Source organism: Drosophila rhopaloa, unplaced genomic scaffold (genome assembly GCF_018152115.1).
Source record: "Drosophila rhopaloa isolate 14029-0021.01 unplaced genomic scaffold, ASM1815211v1 contig_184, whole genome shotgun sequence".
NCBI lineage: Eukaryota > Metazoa > Arthropoda > Insecta > Diptera > Drosophilidae > Drosophila > Drosophila rhopaloa.
Window position 1 is genome coordinate 116,795 of NW_025335066.1, and position 23,386 is coordinate 140,180.

The following is a 23,386-nucleotide window of genomic DNA, read 5'->3' on the forward strand; positions in this document are numbered from 1 at the left end:
CGTGGAATCCATCCGCTTCGAAAGTGCCAGAGGTTCCTAAAGCTGAGCGCAGAGAAGCGGCTTCGAGCAGTGCTTATTAATAAGTACTGCTCAAATTGTCTCGCCCACGAGCACTCCGACGGGAGTTGTCGCAGTGGCGACAAATGCAAAACGTGCAACGGGAAGCACCACACGCTCCTCCATATGCACGAGCGTCCCCTGCCGTCGGCTAATCAACAGCGTTCGCGCCGGCAGACTCCGCCAACTCGCCAAGCGCTAGCCCCGGCAAGGCGCTCGGCATCCGCCGCTTCTCAGCAGCGCTTGCCTCTCCGCCGCGCTCAGCCTCCTCGGCACCGGCTCCGTCACTGGCGTCCATCCTTCAACGGCACAGCGTCAATGTCCTGCCGACGGCCATGATCACTTTGGAGACCGGGCTGAAGACCTTCGACACGGCCGCCCTCATCGACCCGTGTACGCCGACGAGCTGCATCGACGCATCATTGGCGTCCGCGTTCCGCTTGCCGACTACGACCGTCGGCGACGAGAGCATCTGCACGGCGACAATTCGGTCGAAGTGCGACAACGGCTTCAAGCTAGAGGTCGTCTTGAAAGTGGAGCCGAACGTCCGCATCCGCACCCCCATCCGAGAGCTCTCGGACACCGTGGTCGGCAAATACGGGGACCTCCCGTTGGCCGACAAACGCTTTTACTTGCCGGCAACCATATCTGTAGTCCTGGGTGCGGATGTCTACGCCAAGGTCATCCGACCGGGCTTCCATTTGGTCGACGAGGGACTCCCAGTGGCCCAGAAGACGGCATTCGGGTGGATCCTGTCCGGCGCCTGCAGTCAAGCCTAGACGACAGGAGTGGGCTTGTTTTTTTCTTTCGCAACGCTAGCGATTGCAAGGGGGGCGGAATGTTTACGCCGCTCTCCCCTCCTTTAAACTGCCCGCGCTTCCCTCGTAGCGAATGCCCACTCGCCCGCACTGGATGCTCGCGACTCCAGGCTCTCCCGCTCTCCCGCACTAGACGCTTGCGATTCCAGGCTCTCCCGCCTTCCCGCTCCCGACTCCTGGTTTGAAACGCAGCGCTCAATTAGGTTTAAGTTAGTCTTTCATTGTCTCAATAGTGAAATACATCGCCCGGCCGGTCCGCGCTATAAAACGAAAACCACATCGAGTTTTTTCCTGCCTTTCTCTTCATCATCTATTCCACAGCTTGCCACCCGGCTACGTTCAACAGCCGCAACGCCCGCGAAGCTGCCCCCCAAGCGACGATCATCTCCGAAGCCCCATCTCTTCACTCAATATTATATTAAGATACAGTACCATTGTAAACCAACATAGCCATAGGCCATGCAGACAGCTCTTTACTATCTAAGTTAGCTTAGTCTTGTAAACTACTCTATCTATTATAAATAAAATAAAATAATAATAATTTCAAAAATTGGTGCTTTCACGATTTTGCTAGGAATATGGGAAATTATTAAAATTTCATTCGTGTCTGTTTTGAGCCAAGTAGAAGTTTTAATTTTCAAAAGTTTCTCTGAATTAATTTTAGTTAAATCATCGTGTTTTAATAATTTAGGGTTAAATACACCAAGCCTGGTCAACTGCATTCCTAACTCAATATCTTCTATATATTCTGTAAAATGTTATAGGATAAATATTAAAACGTTAGCCTGTTCTTCCCTTTCATCATCTTCTTTAAATTTATTAATAATTCGATTCCATTATTTATTACATCAATGATCATATTTAAATCTGTGTTTTGTATACTATTCTCCGATAGGTTATTTTTTTTATGCTCTAACTCTTCCTTATCATCTTGATCTAATGTTCCAAATAAATATTTATAAGTTGAACCTATAATGTTAAATAATCCTCGCTTATTACGTTTACCTATTTTAATTCCATTTATTTCTCTTTTAAGTTTTTCAGCTAGATAACGGATTTGAATAATATCATTAAATTCATTTGCTTCTTTTAAAAGTTTTTCAAATAGTTGCTCTGTTTTAATTATATTAATACTTAAATAGTGATATTCGATATTCGTTGGAATATCTATGGATCCGGTTATAAATACAAGTTATCCATTCTGCGCTTTAATCTGATTTATTTCAATGTTTTGTCCCATTGCCATTTTAATTGTTGTTAATATTATATAAACTTCCTGCATACAAAAATATGTCAGCTGGTATTATATTTGTTGCATTATGCTTAGTTTTATGATTGTAAATATAAAGAATTAATTCAAATTTAGTATACATATTTTCTATGTCTGTGTCGCTTCCTCTTATTCTTTGTTTTTCGTTTACTGTTTTATGAAACCTTTCTATATCCGATATACCGTTTTTACTTGTTGTAACTTTAATTTAACCAATTATGTAGAGCTACACACATAAATGCCGAATCAATATATTATATATATTGATATATATTCAATATATCAATGCATGACAAGAATTGCTGGCTTCCTACCATATAAAAATCTATTACAAATTTTTCTCTTATATTTTGTATTTCTGGGGTAGTTTCGAAAGATAAGCTTGTGTCCCTATGTTCTGTTTTTTCAATTCCTGGGTGTAATAAATCTTTAGGTCTTTTTAATATATTTTTTTTTAACTCTGCGTACATAAGGATATCTTCTAATTTCTTGGTACATCTTACTACTTTTATTAAATGATTTGGATTGATTATTTCTACATGAGCTTGTTGGAATATAGGAAAACCTGAGTCATTGTGGAAGTATATTGCGCTCTTTTTTGTGCATAGATATTCTTTGATGATATCTTTTGCGATAGTATTTGTCATTTCTTTGTTAGTTAATTTGATTTTTAATTTATGAAAATAATGTTGTACATCTTTGATTTTATCGTTTCCTTTTCTAAATTCAATCTGTCTAGAAACTTATTCGTGCGTCTTCACAGAGAACGGTCGTGTTTTTGTTTTGCGCTCCGAATTTTCATTTTTCTTGTTGAAACCACCGGGGTTTACTTAAATCTCTTTAACGTTTCTACACCTTTAAGTGTTTTCTAACAACTTTCCGTTCACTTCGCGAGTGCATCGTGATTAACTTGTGTTTAGTAAACAAAAAGTTTTTATCATAATTTAATTCGGTGCTGGTTTGTTGTTATTGTGTTCCATTGCCCCTCTTTTCAGTATTTCTCTTCGTCGTTGAGCGCTGTTGGAACGGCACGCACTCCAACGGTCATATCTCTCAGAGTCATATCTCTCAAGTTCTTGAGCGCTTTCGATTTTTTTGTCCGCTATAGTGCACAGTGGTCCGCGGTCATTCATTAAAAAATTGCAAGAAAGTTATCTCGGCTGGACAGCAAAGTATTCCCTGCCAAACATGTGATAAAATTTATCACGCAAAGTGTCTTGGCTATTCTGGCCTGGTTCGTGATGCCATCGATAAAAGGAGTGGCCTACGCTACTACTGCGATGAATGCATTGTATACGAGAACCAGGCAATAACTATTAGGCGGCTCACAAAAAGGAGTGTTACGGAATTAATCCGGAACTGCCGTAAAAATACGGACCTGCTCGAGGCGCTTGAATCTCAGCTCACTAGCCGAATGCTAGCTGAGCCCGATTCCCCAAAGCGCAAAAAAGTCGCGGTCGGTGGGCATTCTATGGCAGGTGCTGTGCAACCTGCTGCCCGCGATTCGACTCCAGCTCAGCTGCCAATCTTAGGCGCCACTCAAATGGTACTAAGATCGGGGGCAAAAAGTGATTCGGTATCCGAAGTGGCTGGAATCGATGTGGCTCCACTAGGTACTTCCGCTCTGTCCGATCAAAATAAAGTAGTGGCCCCAACACCTCATGTAGACTTAACGTCCGGATTACCGGCCGATACTGGTAGTACAGATACAAATTCTGTAGTACCAAAAAGGGTTGCATCTGTTGTACCAAAAACGGTTACTTGTGTTCGGGTGCCCCAGCTAAAACATGTATTTGTTTCACGGCTCGCCCCAGACCTCTCATCATTGGATATTACGGCTTATATCCGTAACAAAATCCAAGTTGATGATTTTAAGGTCGAACAATTTAAATTTTCTTATGCTAGGAAAGTATCATCATTTAAGATTGGTATTCCTTGTGCTCTTTTTGCATCTGTGTGTTCCACCAGTTTCTGGCCCGAGGGCATATTTGTAAAAGAGTACGAAGCTAAGAGAAAAAAGAATAGTTCTGGGGAAATGGAAAATACCATTAAAGAACCATCCGCAGCGCCCTCCACATCCTCTTCTGTCCCAAAAAACTAGCCTCCTCTTTTCTTCTTTGCTATCAGAATACAAGAGGCTTACTTAGTAAGCTGACTAAATTGTATTCGGATAGTTTTTCTTTCCCATATAATATTATGGTATGTACAGAGACCTGGTTAAGGCCGGATATTCTTAGCTCCGAAATTCTCCCGGGTAAGTACACAATTTATAGGCTTGATCGTCAGTTCAGACGTGGAGGTGGAGTCCTGATTGCTGTCGACTCCACCTTTTCGTCTGAATTACTAACTTTCGAAGAATTTTATGACATCGAATTCCTAGGTATAAAATTATCGTTTCCCGGTAGTTTTGTATATATTACTTTTTCATATATCCCACCATCATCTGAGTTCCCTATTTCACAAATCACCTTTCCGTTATTCAGTCCATTTCCAAAAAACTGTCAGATAGAGATCAGTTAATAGTATTGGGTGATTTTAATATACCTAGTGCGAAATGGTCCCCTGATGAAAACTCTAACATTTTACTTCCTTTAGCGCAGCATGACTTTATTGACGGCTTGCTTGACATTGCGCTATCCCAAGTGAACCATGTTAAGAACTCCTTAGGACGTTTACTGGCCTTGTGTTTTGTTTCAAATTCAGAAGGCGTTTGCCTATCAAGAACGTCACCACTTACACAACCGGAAGATTCTTATCATCCAACTCTAGAGCTGACTGTAGACGCAAGAACAGAGCTGAATAAAAAATCCGAAAAGTCGGTTAAACGAATCCGCTGCTTCCGTAAGGCAAACTTTCATCTTTTAAATACTTTTATATCCGGCTATGACTGGTCCGAATTTTATTCATGCACTAACGTGGCTAAGGCCGTTAATATCTTTTATAATGCATTGAATTCCTTCTTTTATCTGTGTGTTCCGTTATACTATCCGTCAATTTTAAATAAACCTCCGTGGTTTAATAAAGAGTTGTCCCACCTAAAAAATATTAAGTCCAGACTTTTCAATAAATTTAAAATGTGCGGTTCACAATCTGCCTTCTCTCGGTACCTAAAGGCTCGGTCAAATTTTATCGTGCTTAACGCCAGGTGTTATAAAAGCTATTTGACTCGTTGTAGGGTCCAATTTTCACAAGATCCAAAACAGTTTTATAATTTTGTTAACACTAAGCGTAAATCAGCCTGCTACCCTGAATCACTATCATTTGAAAACTCTACGGCAAATTCTGATCAGACAATTGCCGATCTATTTGCCCAGTTTTTCCAGACAACATATTCTGTAACTTCCCGTCCAAATCCGTCTTATGCAAATGCCATACCCAAGTCGAACTTGATTTTTTGTCCGAGGTTAAGCGAAAGCTCCCTTCTTTTGGATCTCCATAAAGTTAAGCCTGTCTATTCACCGGGTCCGGACGGAGTTCCAGGCTGCGTGCTGAGGTACTGTGCTGAAACTCTGTGTATACCTATGTACAAATTGTTTACCTTGTCTTTAAAAACATCTCAGTTCCCACTTATTTGGAAGGAGTCATAAGAAAGGAAATAAATGCAATACAAGTAATTACAGAGGCATATCCAAATTATCCGCCATCCCAAAGCTTTTCGAAAACACTATTACACCCCATTTGCAACATCTTTGTAGATCGATTATATCTCCATGCCAACATGGATTTATAAGGCGAAGATCTACGACGACAAACCTCTTGGAGCTAACGTCTTTTGTAATAAATGGCTTTGGAAAGAACATGCAGACTGACGTAGTTTACACTGACTTTAGTAAAGCGTTTGATTCAGTAAATCACTCGCTACTTGTATTAAAGCTAGACTTATTAGGGTTTCCATGTGATCTTCTAACATGGATCTCAAGTTATCTGAGTGGTAGGACTCAACGAGTCCTCTTTAAAAACTCGATCTCTGATTTGATCCGAGTTACTTCAGGCGTCCCACAAGGAAGCCACCTTGGCCCACTTCTTTTTACTTTATTTATAAACGATCTCCCTCTAGTCTTGACAAAGTCGCGTGTCCTTATGTACGCAGATGACGTTAAGTTATGCCTGCAATATAACGAAATTTCTAGCAGTTCAGACTTACAATCTGACCTAAACGCTTTTCAAACATGGTGTTGTGAAAATCTTTTGGATTTAAATAGCGCTAAGTGCAAAGTAATGACATTTTTTCGGGTGAACCCACAATATGCAACGTATACTCTGGGTGGTTGCGCGTTGTCTAGAATTACGCATGTTGATGACCTTGGCGTCCTCCTTGACCCTAAACTTAAGTTTTGTGACCTTATTACTTCTATGGTGAATAAAGCCAGGGGAGTACTTGGATTTATTAAAAGGTGGTCAAAGGAATTCGATGATCCCTATGTTACAAAGACACTGTTTATTTCACTAGTCCGTCCAATCCTGGAGTACTGCTCTGCAGTTTGGAGTCCTCAGTATGGTGTACATATAGACCGGATAGAGTCTGTGCAAAAGAACTTTTATTATTTGCTCTTCGGGGCCTTAACTGGAATGCAAGCCTTATTTTACCATCCTACTCTAGTAGACTTCTCCTAATTAATCTACCATCCTTAGTAAACTGTAGAACGATGCTTGGCACAACTTTTATCTATAAACTTATTCACGGGGATGTGGAGAGTCCCGAGTTACTGGATCGCATAAGCTTCTCCGTGCCTAATAGAATTACCAGGAACTATGTTCCTCTTACATTAAATATTTGTAGATCTAACTTTGATATGCATGAACCGTTTAGAGTACTGTGTAACGACTATAATAGACTATACCACATTATTTCTACTACCAACTCTTTGCCAAGCCTAAAATCATTAATTTTATCTTACTTAGCACAAAATTAGTATTAGTATTAGTCTCGTACGTATTTCTAATCTTGTCTGTCCGCTTCTGCATTGTGCTTTTAACTTCTCGCAATCTCGTTTTTACGCCTATTAGGCTCCGCGCGTAACAAGCACTGCTTGGTGTCGTAAGCGCCACTTGTTTGCGCTGATCATAGTGCATCAACGTCCGAATAAAAAAATTATTAATTGGTCTTTCAGTTATTGAAATGTAATTTTGATTATCCTCGTGTGCGCTATGTACTGTTGCATCTACGCTGTTATGTAATAAGTTAAATTGCTTTTTCCATGTTCCTCCAATTCAATGAGTCCGATTTGGTTTCTTTTTGGATTTTTTTTATTTATTATTTTTATTTTATTTATATTTGGAGGAGAGCAGCCGTTGTTGCCGCTCTGAGCTCAAAAGAGTTTCTTTTTTCGCTTAATTTACTTAGGAGCTAAAAAGGTTGTGACGACCCAGCGTCACAAATAATAAAAGAGCATTCCAAAAACAACACACAATGATCTTTTATTCTCCCTACGCTACACCACTTTCAAAACACGCGCCAAAATCGCGCACTTTCAAAACGCGCGCCCAAAAACATTAAACCGGTCACACTAATATACCGATAGTCGACTACCATCGCTATATCTCGTGACCCGATAACGAGTTATCGAGATCGGGATTCTCGTCATCGACCACTCTGGGCACACTCAACGGGGCCTATATAAGCAGAGGCAAGACCCCAGATGAGTCACTTGCGTTCCGACGATCTTCGAGGAAACATCAGCAACAAGGTAAGTGTTCTGGTAGATAGTCTTGGTAGTAGTAGTGGATCCGTAAGAACGCGGTTTATAAATCGGTTCTACGACCTGGACAGGATCACTGGCGTCCCGGTGTGGTTTCCTAGAAATCAGCCCAGACCCAGTCGTGATCACTGAGGCGGCCCGGTTTTCGTAATACAGGCCCACCTCAGTGAGTTCCCCCAGAAGTCACGTTTCCGGCTCCCGACCCGGAAACGAAACGAATGTAGAAACGGCAGTTCGAACCTAACGATGCCCGGCAGACCGAAACTAACGATGCCCTACATTCCCGGATCCCACTAGAAACCAAGTAGATCTCTCCCAACGACCCAGAACACTTCGACCCGACGTACGCACGACGAAGCAGTTCATAACTCGGCCCATCCGCAGTGCCGATACTCGCAGCAAGCAGTCCATCACTCGGCCCATCCGCAGCGCCGACACTCGCAGCAAGCAGTTCATCACTCGGCCCATCCGCAGCGCCGACACTCACAGCAAGCAGTTCACCACTCGACCCATTCGCAGCGCCGACAGCAAGCAGTCCATCACTCGGCTCTTCCGAAGCGCCGGATCGACAGAACAAGCAGTCCCGACGCATCTACACACAACTACACGATTATACGATTACTTTGAAATACACGTCTCTAGTTTTACCCATCTGTGTCATTATTGGGGAAAGGGAGGTAAACCGATCTATAGAGGAATAAATATAAATATCTGTCACGAACCCTGACCACGGCGAGCTATACCGCCTCCCAAAACAGGGTCGTTACAGTGGCGCCCGAACAGATTAAAAACAAACAGATAGAAACCTCAAAATACCAACAAAGATCGTTTACCCTCTTCCTCAACACAGCAACACAGCAACATGGAAGACAAGCTGACTCGAAGCTGGATCAGCAATTGCAACAAGGCCCAACTGGAAATCTATCTGAGGGAATTCGACATCAAGCCAGAAACGCGGTGCGAGGACATGCGGAAACAAATGTCGGAGTTAATCAAGAGCGGTGCACACAGCGAAGAAACAACCAAACGTCTCCAAGACCTAGCACAGAAGCACGCGAGAACCCCATCACCAGCACCCGACGGAATGGAGAAAAACCAGAACTTGTTACAGATACCAGACAAACAAGAGACAAGCAACGGAAAACCCGCACCCGAGCCCAGAAAGACCGACAAAGTGGCCACAATGGGAGTAATACGAAGCTGGGGAGAATTTTACGACGGCACGGGCGACCCGACAGAATTCATTTCTAGAATGGAAGAGCTGGCAAAGGCCTATGGGATAGAGCTCGACATGAGCTATGGTAATTTTGCTCAGAGACTGTGCCCTGGACTGGTGGCACACCCATCCTACCCCAATGCCATCGTGGGAAAACTTTAAAAAGGAATTCCTGGGATACTACAGACCAACGGACCACGAAGAGAGAGCGATGGAAAACATAACACGCAGACACCAGGGTACAAACGAGCCAGCAAAAGACTACGCGCGGGAACTACGGAAGATTATGAGATTTACCACACTCACGGAAGGAAAAAAACTAGAGTGGGTCTACCGGAACAGTCGTGTGGAATTTAAAAAGTATGCTAAACGGGGAGAATGCCGAACCCTAGCAGAATACCTGCAGTTAGCAAAGGAATTCGAGGCCCTCCAGCCACAGGAACGCACAACACAACAAACACCGGAGAATCACTGGACACAACAGCAGCGACCGGGAAATTTCGGGAGACAACAGCAAACATCCGGAAATTTCGGGAGACAAACAAGAAACCAATGGAGACCCCAGGAACAACCACAAACACTGAACCGAGGAATCACAAGATCATTCAGCATGAATAATAGATGTTCAAGGTGCAAAGAAGAAGGACACATAGGACAGCAGTGCAACAACACACCAAGAATATATTGCTGGATATGCGGACATGATGGAATACGCACAATCCATTGCTGTCGCCGGAACGAAACGGCGGGAAACGCCAGAGGCCCATGGGATCAGAGCGGGCACCCAGGGCAAACACCACACCCGCAACAGCAATAAACTTCAATGGCCGACGACTAATTGCACAAGTGAATATAGGCAACACAAGAGTTCGCGGGGCCATAGACACGGGAGCAACAAGAAGTTTCATCGCCAGGAAGCTAGCCAACAACATTGCAAGGCATGGGATAAGGAAGCAAGTAACCGAAGCCATTAGACTAGCAGACGGGACAAACAGAACGGTCACAGAGGCACTGGAAGTACCAATACATCTCGGGAATCAACCAAGCACGATGACGCTGCTAATCCTCGAAGAAGTAATCGGCGACCTACTACTGGGGATAGACTTCTTGGAACAATGTAACGCGACACTACAATGCGGAGGCATCACAGCAAGAATGCACAGAAAAAAAAGAAACAAAAACAGAACACGGAAGAGTCACGGCATCGGATCACTAGCAACAGGCGATTTAACAGACGCAGAGATCCAAGAAACCCTCAAAAAGGAATTGGATATGATGAGTCAAATCAAGGGAGTTAGCCACATTGCCACGCATAAGATTTTTATGAAGCACGATCGCCCAATTAAACAGAGGTATTACCCTCGAAACCCGGCCATGCAAGCAATAATAAACAAACAAGTGGACGACCTCCTAGCTCAGGATCTCATCGAACCCTCACATTCCGCTTACAGCTCGCCAGTAGTAATCGTAGAAAAGAAAAACAAAGAATGGAGACTTTGTATAGACTACAGGCAGCTGAACGAGCACTCAGAACGAGACGCATACCCGGTACCCCGAATGGATCACATACTCAACCAACTACGGGAGGCCAAGTATATAAGTACACTCGACTAAAAAAGTGGCTACTGGCAAATACCAATGGATAAAGGGATGCACAGAGACATACAAAAACACGTACGAAGCTGCGAAACATGTCAACGGTATAAGACATCACAACAACAAGCAGCTGGGAAAATGTTGACACAGATCGCGAAAACACCCTGTGAAACCTTGTGCATAGACTTTGTGGGGCCACTACCGCGGTCTAGCCACGGTAATAACATGTTATTAGTAATGTTCGATAAATTCACGAAGTGGGTGGAGATAGCAGCCGTCCGGAAAGCAACCACGGAAATCGTATTAAAGGTCCTCAGGGAACAAATCATATCACGGTTTGGAACTCCAAAAAACCTAATCTCAGACAATGGAGTACAATTCACAAGCAACAAGTTCAAGGGACAACTACAGAAATGGGGGATTGCTCACCAACTAACAGCCCCATACACCCCTCAGGAAAACCCAGCAGAAAGGGCAAACCGCACGATAAAAACAATGATAGCCCAATTCTCAGGAACAGAGCACACAAGATGGGACGACTGGCTACCTGAAATCTCGCTAGCAATCAACAGTAGCAGATCGGAATCAACAGGGTATAGCCCGGCATATCTACTAAACGAACTAAAACCCCATGTAGAAAACCTCGACTAACAAACACGACCAACCCAAAAAAAAAAAAAGAGAGAAAAAAAAAAAACACACAACAAGCTAAAACTATACGCACATTTTTCAGAATGAACAACAAACTGAAAAAATCGCTCTCCAAATACCGAGAGAACCTCCAAAAGCTCAACCAGCAGCGGCGAAGAGTAATTATACTCGGAGCCGTGGACGTGGCAGGTCCAGCTGGTTGCAGGAAGCCAACCCAGGCTGCTCCGGTAGGCAGACAAGCGCCAGCCAGGAAACCAATTCCTACACCAACCACGGCAACAACACGGCAAACGATGGCGACACCAACAACCAGGGAAACGACCACGGCAACAACACGGCAAACGGTAACAACTCCAACAACCAGGAAAACGACCACGGCAACAACACGGCAAACGATGGCGACACCAACAACCAGGGAAACGACCACGGCAACAACACGGCAAACGGTAACAACTCCAACAACCAGAAAAACGACCACGGCAACAAAACGACAACCGATGACAACAACAACAACCAAGGAAACGACACGGCAAACAACGGACAACGAAGCACGACCCCTCACGCCCAGGACAACAACAGGAACAAAAAGGAACGAGCTGGCTGATTTCCAACGACCACAAACAAAATGGGTAACCCCGCGGCGGCTCTCTTCACTCGACCATCCCGGAGCAAAGCGGTTCAAAACATCAGAAGAAAGTGAAGAGAACTGGGAACCAAAACCGCGGGGATACGACAATCACATGAAAAGGGTGGAAGAAGCGGTCACACACATAAAGGCAACCTGGCGCAAAGGAAACAGAAGATCTAGATTGGTGGTCTCGGACAACCTCACGACCCGAATCCGGATCGGGAGAAATGGACACATCCAAAAAAACACCGGGGAGACACCAACGTCCTAAGCGGGGGGGGTGTGACGACCCAGCGTCACAAATAATAAAAGAGCATTCCAAAAACAACACACAATGATCTTTTATTCTCCCTACGCTACACCACTTTCAAAACACGCGCCAAAATCGCGCACTTTCAAAACGCGCGCCCAAAAACATTAAACCGGTCACACTAATATACCGATAGTCGACTACCATCGCTATATCTCGTGACCCGATAACGAGTTATCGAGATCGGGATTCTCGTCATCGACCACTCTGGGCACACTCAACGGGGCCTATATAAGCAGAGGCAAGACCCCAGATGAGTCACTTGCGTTCCGACGATCTTCGAGGAAACATCAGCAACAAGGTAAGTGTTCTGGTAGATAGTCTTGGTAGTAGGAGTGGATCCGTAAGAACGCGGTTTATAAATCGGTTCTACGACCTGGACAGGATCACTGGCGTCCCGGTGTGGTTTCCTAGAAATCAGCCCAGACCCAGTCGTGATCACTGAGGCGGCCCGGTTTTCGTAATACAGGCCCACCTCAGTGAGTTCCCCCAGAAGTCACGTTTCCGGCTCCCGACCCGGAAACGAAACGAATGTAGAAACGGCAGTTCGAACCTAACGATGCCCGGCAGACCGAAACTAACGATGCCCTACATTCCCGAATCCCACTAGAAACCAAGTAGATCTCTCCCAACGACCCAGAACACTTCGACCCGACGTACGCACGACGAAGCAGTTCATAACTCGGCCCATCCGCAGCGCCGATACTCGCAGCAAGCAGTCCATCACTCGGCCCATCCGCAGCGCCGACACTCGCAGCAAGCAGTTCATCACTCGGCCCATCCGCAGCGCCGACACTCACAGCAAGCAGTTCACCACTCGGCCCATTCGCAGCGCCGACAGCAAGCAGTCCATCACTCGGCTCTTCCGAAGCGCCGGATCGACAGAACAAGCAGTCCCGACGCATCTACACACAACTACACGATTATACGATTACTTTGAAATACACGTCTCTAGTTTTACCCATCTGTGTCATTATTGGGGAAAGGGAGGTAAACCGATCTATAGAGGAATAAATATAAATATCTGTCACGAACCCTGACCACGGCGAGCTATACCGCCTCCCAAAACAGGGTCGTTACAAGGTCTCAGTCTCGTAGCGGCGCTGCCAACAGCGGCAGCGGAGAGACGGCCTATATATTCTTAATATATGTAATTGTATATGCTCACTTAGTCTGGAGTGCGGAGGTATATGCACATACATGAGGTCCGCTCGTGTTGCACTTATGCTGACACATGCACTTTCAGCATGTGAGCCAAGGCACAGCGGGCGGTTCGTATTTCGGGCACTTAGGTTGATGACCGAGACCCTGAATTGTATAAACACTGCGACAAAGTGTTACAGTAGTTGCCCTCTTAGTACTCTTGGTACAGTGGGTGGTCGATATATATATTTCATATGTGTGCATACTACATCTCCCTCCTTTTGAAAAATAATGTAATATAATTGAGTTATTTTCTTTGAGAAAACTTTGAGAAAATTGATATTATTTAAAAAAAAATTTTTTTTGTTTTTAATTTGTTTTTTTATATTTTTTTTTTGTTATTATTATACCCGTTACTTGTAGAGTAAAAGGGTATATTGTATTCGTGCAAAGGTATGTAACAGCTAGAAGGAAGCGTTTCCGACCCTATAAAGTATATATATTCTTGATCAGGGTCACTAGCCGAGTCGATATAGCCATGTCCGTCTGTCCGTCTGTCTGTCTGTCCGTCTGTCCGTCTGTCTGTCCGTCCGTATGAACGCTGAGATCTCGGAAACTATAAAAGCTAGAAGATTGGCATTTTGCATGCAAATTCTAGGATTTCCTACGCAGCGCAAGTTTATTTCAAAAGGTGCCATGCCCCCTTTAACGCCCACAATCGCTTAAATACGATTTAAAAAATTTAAATATTTCGGAAAAGTAAAAATGCAGTTTTATTGTGTTTATCAATACCTATCGAAATGTAGAAGAAATTTTTCAAATCGGACCATTCGTTAAAAAGTTATGCGTGATCAAAGTTTCTATCTCCATCTCCCTCGCACTCCCTTTACCTGAGTAACGGGTATCTGATAGTCGGGGCACCCGACTATAGCGTTCTCTCTTGTTTTAGATATGGTTATCCTATATGCTCTTATATTATGTATGGCCATACGTAATATATTTATGAAATAAAAATTGATTATGAAATAAAGAGTTTTAATCTATCTTTATGTACTGTTTGTTTTTTATTTTTATTATTTATTATAGTTATGTTATCTCTATCTCCTATTTGTTCTACCTTATAAGGACCTGTATATTTGAAACCTAACTTATGTCCTGTTTCATTTTTCAATAAAACCCGATCTCCTATTTTTAAATCGAAATCTAAACTAGTTTTGTCGTAACTAATTTTTTGTTTTAAATTTTGATTCCTTAGCATAATCTTCTATATTATAAAGGGGTTTTATTTTATCTATGCTATTAAAATGTTTTGGTAGATTTGAAATTTTACCAAAAACTAGCTCATATGGACAATAGTCATGTGCCATAGATGGGGTTGTATTAAAACAATAGACGAAGTATCGCAGCCATACATCCCAATCTGTTTTGTCAACTGAGATGTATGAACGAATGAACTCATTGAGTGTTCTGTGGCTTCGCTCCACGGTACCTACAGTCTGGTGGTGGTGTGCAGTTGAAGTTATGTTTTTAATATGTAAGTATTTACATAGATCTCCAATAATTGAATTTTTATATTCTGTTCCCATGTCCGTAATGAACGTCTTCATTGGACCGTACTTTAGAATAAAATCTTCAAATATAGCTTTTGCTACTGTATTTGCACTTTTATTTGGTATAGGTATAGCTACTAGGTATTTAGTTAAATCGCAGATGAGTGTTACTGCGTATTCATTTCCATTATTAGATTTTGGAAGAGGACCAATAGTATCTACAATTACTATATCAAAAGCTCTTTGTGGAGTTTCGGTTATAGTTAGTGGGGTCTTAGTATGTTTAGTCGTTTTCGACTTTTGGTATTTAGGACATTTCTTTATGTACTCGTTTATGTCTTTGGGCATATTTTTCCAGTAATAGTGTCTCTGGACCTTGGCCAAGGTTTTTGTAGTGCCTGTATGACCACCTTGTATTGGATCATCATGGAATGTAGACAATATAGCTTCTTTTTCTTTATTATTATACCCGTTACTCGTAGAGTAAAAGGGTATATTGTATTCGTGCAAAAGTATGTAACAGCTAGAAGGAAGCGTTTCCGACCCTATAAAGTATATATATTCTTGATCAGGGTCACTAGCCGAGTCGATATAGCCATGTCCGTCTGTCCGTCTGTCCGTCTGTCTGTCCGTCTGTCTGTCTGTCCGTATGAACGCTGAGATCTCGGAAACTATAAAAGCTAGAAGATTGGCATTTTGCATGCAGATTCTAGGAGTTCCTACGCAGCGCAAGTTTGTTTCAAAAAGGTGCCATGCCCCCTTTAACGCCCACAATCGCTTATATACGATTTTAAAAATTTAAATATTTCGGAAAAGTAAAAATGCAGTTTTATTGAGTTTATCAATACCTATCGAAATGTAGAAGAAAATTTTCAAATGGGACCATTCGTTAAAAAGTTATGCGTGATCAAAATTTCTATCTCCATCTCCCTCGCACTCCCTTTACCTGAGAAACGGGTATCTGATAGTCGGGGCACCCGACTATAGCATTCTCTCTTGTTTCTTATTACGGTCACCGGGTTGAGTAGCGCTACTCTCAATGATTTCAATATATTATTGCCCATAATTTTAAAATTATCAATTGAAACATGTTCAAAGATATTTTCCCACGGTGCCACTTTGAGTTGGCTGACTTTGTGAATACCGGCCTGCTTTTCAAGCCTTTTAAAGAATCGACCTAAGTCAATGGTTCCATTAGTATACTAATCGCTAACATCATATCTTGCTGTAATTTTCTTTCCGTGCTTAAATAAATACATTTTATAATTTACATGCCAGGTCACTACTTTACGTACTTCATCATTATTAATGACTTCATATACGTTGGGCTTTGAAGCTTTTTCTAGAGATTGCTTATGCAATTCTATTTGTTCTTTTCCTGCGCAGGATTTTTGTCTTCTTTGGTTTCTGGTAGTGACTTTCAGAATTGTATTGTTTGTTTGTATATTTTTTAAGTCTGTGATGGTTATTCTAGAGAGCGCAACGGCTACATAATTATCTTTACCCTTTAGATACTCTACCGTAAAATTATATTCCTCCAATTCAAGTCTCATTCGTGTTAGTTTGGAACTGGGATTTACCATTAAAAATAAGTAGGTAACTGCTCTATGGTCTGTTTTGACAGTGAAGTGTCTACCATAAATATATGGTCTGAAGTGTGTTATTGCCCAATGAATGGATGCTAATTCTTGTTCTGTAGTGCTCTTGTTGCTTTCACCTTTTGTAAAGGATCTTGATGCGTATGCAACTGGAAGCTGTAGTCCATTTTTGTTTTGAGTTAGGACTGCTCTGTGATTATGCAAAATTCTTTGCTAAAATCTGGGTATTGCAACAGAGTAGGATTTATTAATGCTGATTTAAGATGTTCGAAGGCATTTTGACATTGTGCTGTCCATTCGAATTTTACATCTTTCTTACATAACCTTCTTATGTGACGGGAGTATTCAGCAAAATTCTTTATAAAACGTCTGTAATAATTGCAAAATGCAATGAATCTTCTAGCGCTGTCCGCATCATGTGGGACTGGATAATTTTGAATTACGTCGTATTTTTTGTCGTCAGGCAAGATTCCTTTATCTGTGCATTTATGTCCTAAGAAAGTGACTTCATGCATGAAAAATGAACATTTTTCAGGATGTAACTTTAGGTTGTGTTTCCAACATTTCTCGAAAACATCAGTTAAGTTCTTGAGCATATGTTTTTCGGAACAACCTATGACTATTAAGTCATCCATATAAAGAAATGCTTGCGAAGGTTCTAATCCAGAGAAAGCTATAGTCATCATACTCTGAAAAGAGTTTGGCGCTATTTTTAAACCGAATAGTAATCGCGCAAAGCGATACGAACCATTATTTGTTGAAAAGGATGTTATATCCCGTGAACTTGTTTCCAGTTTAATTTGATGAAAACCTGACATTAAGTCAAGGCATGAGAAATATTTTGCTCTACCTAGTTGATCTAAAATATCATCTATTCTAGGGAGTGGAAATTTATCAGACAAGAGTTTTTTATTAATTTGACGATAGTCAATTATTAATCGCCATTTTTTATTTTCCGAATTTGGAAGTGACTTTTTTGGTACTAACAAAAGTGGGCTATTATAAGGTGATACAGAGGATTCCACTATTTCATCATTGATGAGTTTTTGGACTTGTTTTTGAGTTTCCTATGAGGATTTCTATAATTTTTTATATATACGGGTTCATCATCAATTAATCTCAGCTTTTGTTTATAAAAGTTATTGGTAGTGATCGATTCTGTTTCTAGTCCGAATACATCACTATACTGGGTGCATAATGTTGTAAGTTGTTCATTGAATTGAGGCGGTTTCTAAGTCAGTTTTTACTACTTCGTAGTTTGAAAGTTGTTCATGATAAATATTTTTGATATAAACTACTTGATCTGTGTTTATGGTATTTAGTAATATGCATTTTGGACTGTTGCTATGGTATTTGCGATATAGATACTGTTTGGGGGAAGACAACAAAAATGCCACCCTTAGGTTATGTAATAATAACGCTTTCAATATTATAAGTTTATGTACGTGTCGTGTTTATTCTGCCAGTCGAATCTGCACTGCTGCAGCCGAAAGCCTGGCTTCATATTTTAATTTGGGTTTTACAATGTAGTCGCTGAATACGTAGCGCGACAGCTTAGCGAGATAAGGCAGATATAAAGAGGAGAGCGCAAGAGCGCTACAGGTTCAGCCATACACCTATGCGCACTAGACTAGTTTAGGCGGGCTGCTCCGAACATACTCCCCCCGTTGGAGGAAGTAGGGCTCCAACTAAATGGGAATCGATGGGCAGAACGGCTAACTTGGCGACGGCTCTCTTGACTAGACCCGTAGCTGTACGGACCATAGCTACTCTGACGACACCGTCCTCGCCTGGAACGACTCCTTGGATGCACCCCAGCTGCCATTTCAAGGGTGGAAGGTTGTCCTCCTTCAGCAACACGATGCTTCCGACCTTGATGTTGGATGTTTCGACGCGCCACTTACTCCTTTCTTGGAGCAAGGATAAGTACTCGCTGCTCCACCGCTTCCAGAATTGCTGCTGCATCTGTGTCACCCTTTGCCATCTGCTGAGGCGGCCTTCTCGGAGATGCGTGATATCAGGCTCAGGAAACCTTGTGTAGCTGGAGCCTTTCAGGAAATGGGCCGGCGTTAACACGTCAAGACTTTCAGCGTTTTCTGAAATTGGACAGAGTGGACGGGAGTTAAGAATGGCAGAAATCTCATAAGCGAGAGTTCTCAATTCATCGAGGCCCAAGATGGAAGCACCGACGACTCTATAAAAATGAAATTTGGCCGATTTAACAGCCGCCTCCCATAAACCACCGAAATGTGGGGCACGCGGAGGTATGAACTTCCAATCAATCCCATCAGCTAAGCAAGAGGAAGCTATCGCAGCCGTGTGGGGTTCGCTCAGAAATAGATTCTTCAGCTCGGTTAGCTCGCTCTTAGCGCCGACAAAATTCGTCGCATTGTCACTCCAAATAGTGCGCGGAGTGCCTCTCAGGCTGGTGAATCTTCTCAACGCTGCGATGAAAGAATCCGTTGTGAGATCCTGGACGACTTCCAAATGCGTGGCCTTCGTAGAGAAGCAGACAAAGACGGCTATGTAACACTTGTGAGGCGCCTTGTTGCGGGCCTCTGCCTTATGATAAAATGGTCCACAATAATCTACTCCCGTGGTATGAAATGCTGGGTTAGGCTGAACTCGATTGGCTGGCAGGCTGCCCATAACGTGCTCCCAAGTGACAGGCTTCATCCGAAAACATCTGACGCATTTGTTGATGACGGTAGCCACGAACTTTCGTCCTCCAATTGGCCAATACCTTTGCCTTAATGTGGCAAGTAACGCTTGCGATCCTGCGTGCAAGTATTTTATATGAAAATATACGATGATTGCCTTTGTAACTGGATGATCCTTGGGTAACAATATCGGATGCTGAGTATCGTAGTCCAGATTTGCATTCTGAAGTCTTCCACCAACGCGAAGTAATCCATCGGAGCCGATTATTGGTCTCAGCGAAATCAGCTTGCTCTTCTGTGGACACGGCCTGCCCTGGCTAAGACATCCATACTCCTTGGCTAAGTGAACCTGTTGGATGCTCCTCAGAAGAAGTACGGTCCCCGAATTGAGCTCCTCAACGGTAATACGGTTCCTTGAAGGTGAAGATTTTGCTCTGCAATTCGAAATGAACCGATAAATGTACGCAAATACACGCTGCAACTTATGAAAAGGGTTAAGGAATTTTCAGTTGATCGAAATGTCAGTGCAAACAGTTCCAACTAGCGCTGCGGAACGACGTTCTGGAAGATCCTTAACTGCATTTGGAAGAGAGGGCCATTTTGACGAGCTTTGCAGCAGGAATGGAGGCCCGTTAGCCCACAGGGAGTGCTCCAGCAATTCTCTCGGGGTACAGCCTCGCGATACGACATCCGCCGGATTTAAGCTTGTTGGAACATGGTGCCAAGTCATGCCTTTTGTCATCTCCTGAATTTTCGCGATTCTGTTGGATACAAATACGTTGAAATCCCTCGGAGGCTGCCGAATCCACGCCAGTACGATAGACGAGTCGGACCAGCAATAAAAGTCGCATTCGAAATCGATGGTTTCCTTGACGCTTACGATAAGCTCCGCCAATTAAAGCGCTGCCGACAACTCCAATCTTGGAATTGTCAAAGCCTTTAAAGGGGACACTCGACTTGGCGCAGAGCAAGTGGACCTTTGCTTCTCCATTGGCCTCCGACCGCAAGTATAAACACGCTCCATAAGCCGCTATGCTAGATCGCAGAATCCATGCAACTGGATGGAAGACTGAGGTTGCATTACGAATCGTGAAAATTTCAAGTTTTGGACGGTCGATAACTGAGAGGTCAACTCCCCCCATGACGAAAGAATAGGCTCTGGTAATGTGTCATCCCAATCCACGTTAGCATTCCATAGGGATTGCAAAAAGATCTTGGCCTTTGTGACGATCGGTGTTATAAAACCGAGCGGATCATAGAATTTGGCTATTGTTGAAAGTGCAATACGCTTGGTGACTCGATGATTTACAGATAATTGAGAAAAGTTGAACAGAAGTTGGTCAGAAGAAGGATCCCAGGCTAATCCCAGCGCCTTGGTAACAGCTGATCCGTCGTGAAATTGAATTAGCTTCTCCTTATCGCAGTCAGACTCTCCTTCGAGGGCGCGTCCATCATTAGAACACCATTTGCGGATTGGAAAATGGCCTCGCGACAATAGATCCTTCACCTGACGACGAATTTCCCTAACCTCTTCAATTGACTCGCCACCAGAGATTAAATCATCCACGTAGAAGTCCCTACGAACAATTTTTGCTCCAATTGGAAACGAATCCTCCTCATCATAAGAGAGCTGATGCATGGCTCTTATAGCCAGAAAGGCAGCTGGCTTGGTACCATAAGTCACCGTGTTCAATTTGTAAACACTCAACTCACACGCACGCAGCGGTACATCTTGCAGATGTCTCCACAGAGGGCAACTTTAAAAAATCGGAAGCGAAGTAGAATGTTAAAGATTTTTTGCTGAATTGTTGGCCCTGCAAGAAGCAAGTCGTTCAGAGAGCTGCCAGAAGTAGTTCTAGCAGACCCATCAAAGACGACCCGAAGCTTTGTGCTCGTACTTTCCTGCTTATGCACACAATGGTGGGGCAAGAAGAATTGTGGTAGTGTTGGATCCTTTGGTGCGAGAGACATGTGGCCTAAGTTGATGTATTACTGGAGAAAGGCCGAATACTGAGCTTTGAGAACAGGGTTTCTATCTAGCTTAGCTTCCAAACTCCTAAAACGACGACGAGCTAGGCAATAGGAATGAAAAAGTGGATAAGAGACGAACAGAGTATTGACCATTCCCAAGTCTAGTGCAGTTTTCCTTGAACAGTTGTTCGCATTGCAAGTCCTCAGGCAACAGTGCTGGCTTTGATGGATTACAATCCTCAATTTCCCAAAATCGCTTTACTATGGCAGCAAGTGCGTCATCCTCAGAATGATCCGTAGTATCCTTGACAATGGCGGCTAAGACAGACTTATGATTTGGAGTAGTCGACATCCCACCAGAAACGATCCAACCAAGTTTGGTGTTTTGGAGTGTTGGCAACATGCTATCCAAATGTATTTGCCCCATAGCAATTATTTCGAAAAACAGACCAGCGCCAATTAACAAGTCGATTCGTTGTGATTGGTTGAAATAAGGGTCAGCGAGCGAAATGTTTTGTGGAATCCTCCATCCTGATGTATTTATGTTGAAATTCGGCTGATAATCAGTGATACTGTGAGTCACAACAGCTGTGAATGACGCAAAAATATCCACTGATTTATCAGAGTTCATAGAGGACTCACCGATCCCAGAAATTAGTATATGCGAATGCCTATATTTCAAATTTAACTGGCTAGCTAGGCGCGTAGTTATAAAGTTCAATTGAGAAGCGGAATCTAAGATTGCTCGACAGGGCATAAATGAACCAACCCTATTTTTTACATAGACAATAGCAGTAGGCAGCAACACGTAATTTATTGGCACAGTATTTGAAGCATTTGGTGGAGGGTGCGATACCTGACGATCAAGTTGTAAGCATGACACCAGTGCTGATGAAGTAGATGGTGATGGCTGAGAGCTCGAGAGTGGGTCTGATGATGGAGGTGGTGCGGATGAGTCAGGGGTCATATGCAATAGTGAGTGGTGCTTCATGCGACAATATCTGCAATGAGTTGATTTGCATTGCTGCAAACTATGCCCCTTGCGCAAACAGTTTAGACAAAGGTGCATTTTCTTGGCTTCTCTAAATCGAAGATGAGGGCTCAAATTTAAAAATCTAGAGCACTTTGGCAAATAATGATCTCTCGCATCGCAAAATAGGCATTTTGGATGATTTAAGTTAGTAGAAGACGCAATGAGTGCACTTGGGTTATATTTATGCACATTTTTTCCCACCTGATGGCCTGGTGTTTGCGTTACCAAAGCTTGATCCAAATTTTCCATCATCCTGCATCTCCTCTCCAAAAACGACTCCATAGCAGTCCATGAAGATAACTCAGCGATTGGCAAATCCTCTTCCCATTTTTCCCGAGTCCGTTGATCCAGCTTGTGAACGACGATATGAATCAGTAATCCATCCAAAATTTGCTGAGTAGTGGCCAGCGTTTGGATTGCCCGAAGATGTGCGTTCATAGAATCGCTGAGCTCACGAAGACCCTTGGCAGATCCCTTCTCGACACCTTTTAAACCAAATATTGCTTGAACGTGTGCCTGAAAATGTAAAACTTTATTATCAAATCGATTTATGAGCAGATTCAAAGCCTTTTTATAATTGTCATTTGAAGGTTCGAGCGAGCGTATGGTCTCCAGAGCCACGCCGCCTAGACTAGACCGTAAATATTGCAGCTTTTCAATGTCGCTTAGCTCGTCATCATTTCCAATGGCCGCGGTGAACGTTGCGAGAAAGTCCGGCCACTCAGCATAAGATCCATGAAATCGAGCAATCTCCAGGTTCGGTAATCGAGGCTTCCGTGTCCGAAAAGAAAGATCAGAATGTTGGTTGATGTCTATAGATGTGGAGTTGGCAGCTGTGCTACCCAACAATTGCAATTCGCGCTGGGCCGCTAAGCCTCTATTGAGCTTCGCCTTCACATCCATAAAAACCTCCGAAAATTCCCATCGCCTATCACTCGAAGTCTCCTTTAAATCCAGCCGTTCCAGCGATGTCTGTGCGGAGTCAAACGACGAATTTAAGGAATTGACCCAGTCCAATCGCGCGAGAAGATCAGCTTCATCCAACTGATCTATAGACTCAGTTGTTAAATATAATTTCATCGCGTTTGTTTGCCTCAGAATTGATTGCACTTTGGCGCGAAAAAATTCTATTTCATTTGGCGCGTCATTTTGAGGCCGAACCGCGTTTTCTGGAGCAGCCATTTTT

At 43.1% G+C, this 23,386-nt stretch overlaps 3 protein-coding genes across 4 annotated transcripts; all 3 read left to right on the forward strand.

The window, feature by feature from the left end:
- Positions 1-7,560: 7,560 nt before the first annotated feature.
- LOC123037610 (histidine-rich glycoprotein-like) lies at positions 7,561-9,914 on the forward strand. Of its 2 annotated transcripts, none has more exons than XM_044459245.1 (2): positions 7,561-7,832; positions 8,142-9,914. In XM_044459245.1, the coding sequence occupies exons 1-2, from the start codon at positions 7,785-7,787 to the stop codon at positions 8,469-8,471; spliced, it is 378 nt and encodes a 125-aa protein (XP_044315180.1). In that variant the 5' UTR covers positions 7,561-7,784; the 3' UTR covers positions 8,472-9,914. The 2 variants fall into 2 exon arrangements, with proteins under 2 accessions (XP_044315180.1, XP_044315179.1); XM_044459244.1 differs by having other exon boundaries at positions 8,142-9,911.
- Positions 9,915-10,110: 196 nt separating this feature from the next.
- On the forward strand, positions 10,111-11,911 carry LOC123037608 (putative uncharacterized protein DDB_G0286901). Its single transcript, XM_044459242.1, has 3 exons — positions 10,111-10,412; positions 10,512-10,652; positions 11,497-11,911. Exons 1-3 carry the CDS (start codon positions 10,111-10,113, stop codon positions 11,909-11,911), a joined length of 858 nt encoding a protein of 285 aa, XP_044315177.1.
- A 335-nt stretch (positions 11,912-12,246) lies between these two features.
- On the forward strand, positions 12,247-13,317 carry LOC123037613 (histidine-rich glycoprotein-like). The gene is made up of 2 exons (XM_044459247.1): positions 12,247-12,546; positions 12,856-13,317. The coding sequence occupies exons 1-2, from the start codon at positions 12,499-12,501 to the stop codon at positions 13,183-13,185; spliced, it is 378 nt and encodes a 125-aa protein (XP_044315182.1). The 5' UTR covers positions 12,247-12,498; the 3' UTR covers positions 13,186-13,317.
- Positions 13,318-23,386: the final 10,069 nt, after the last annotated feature.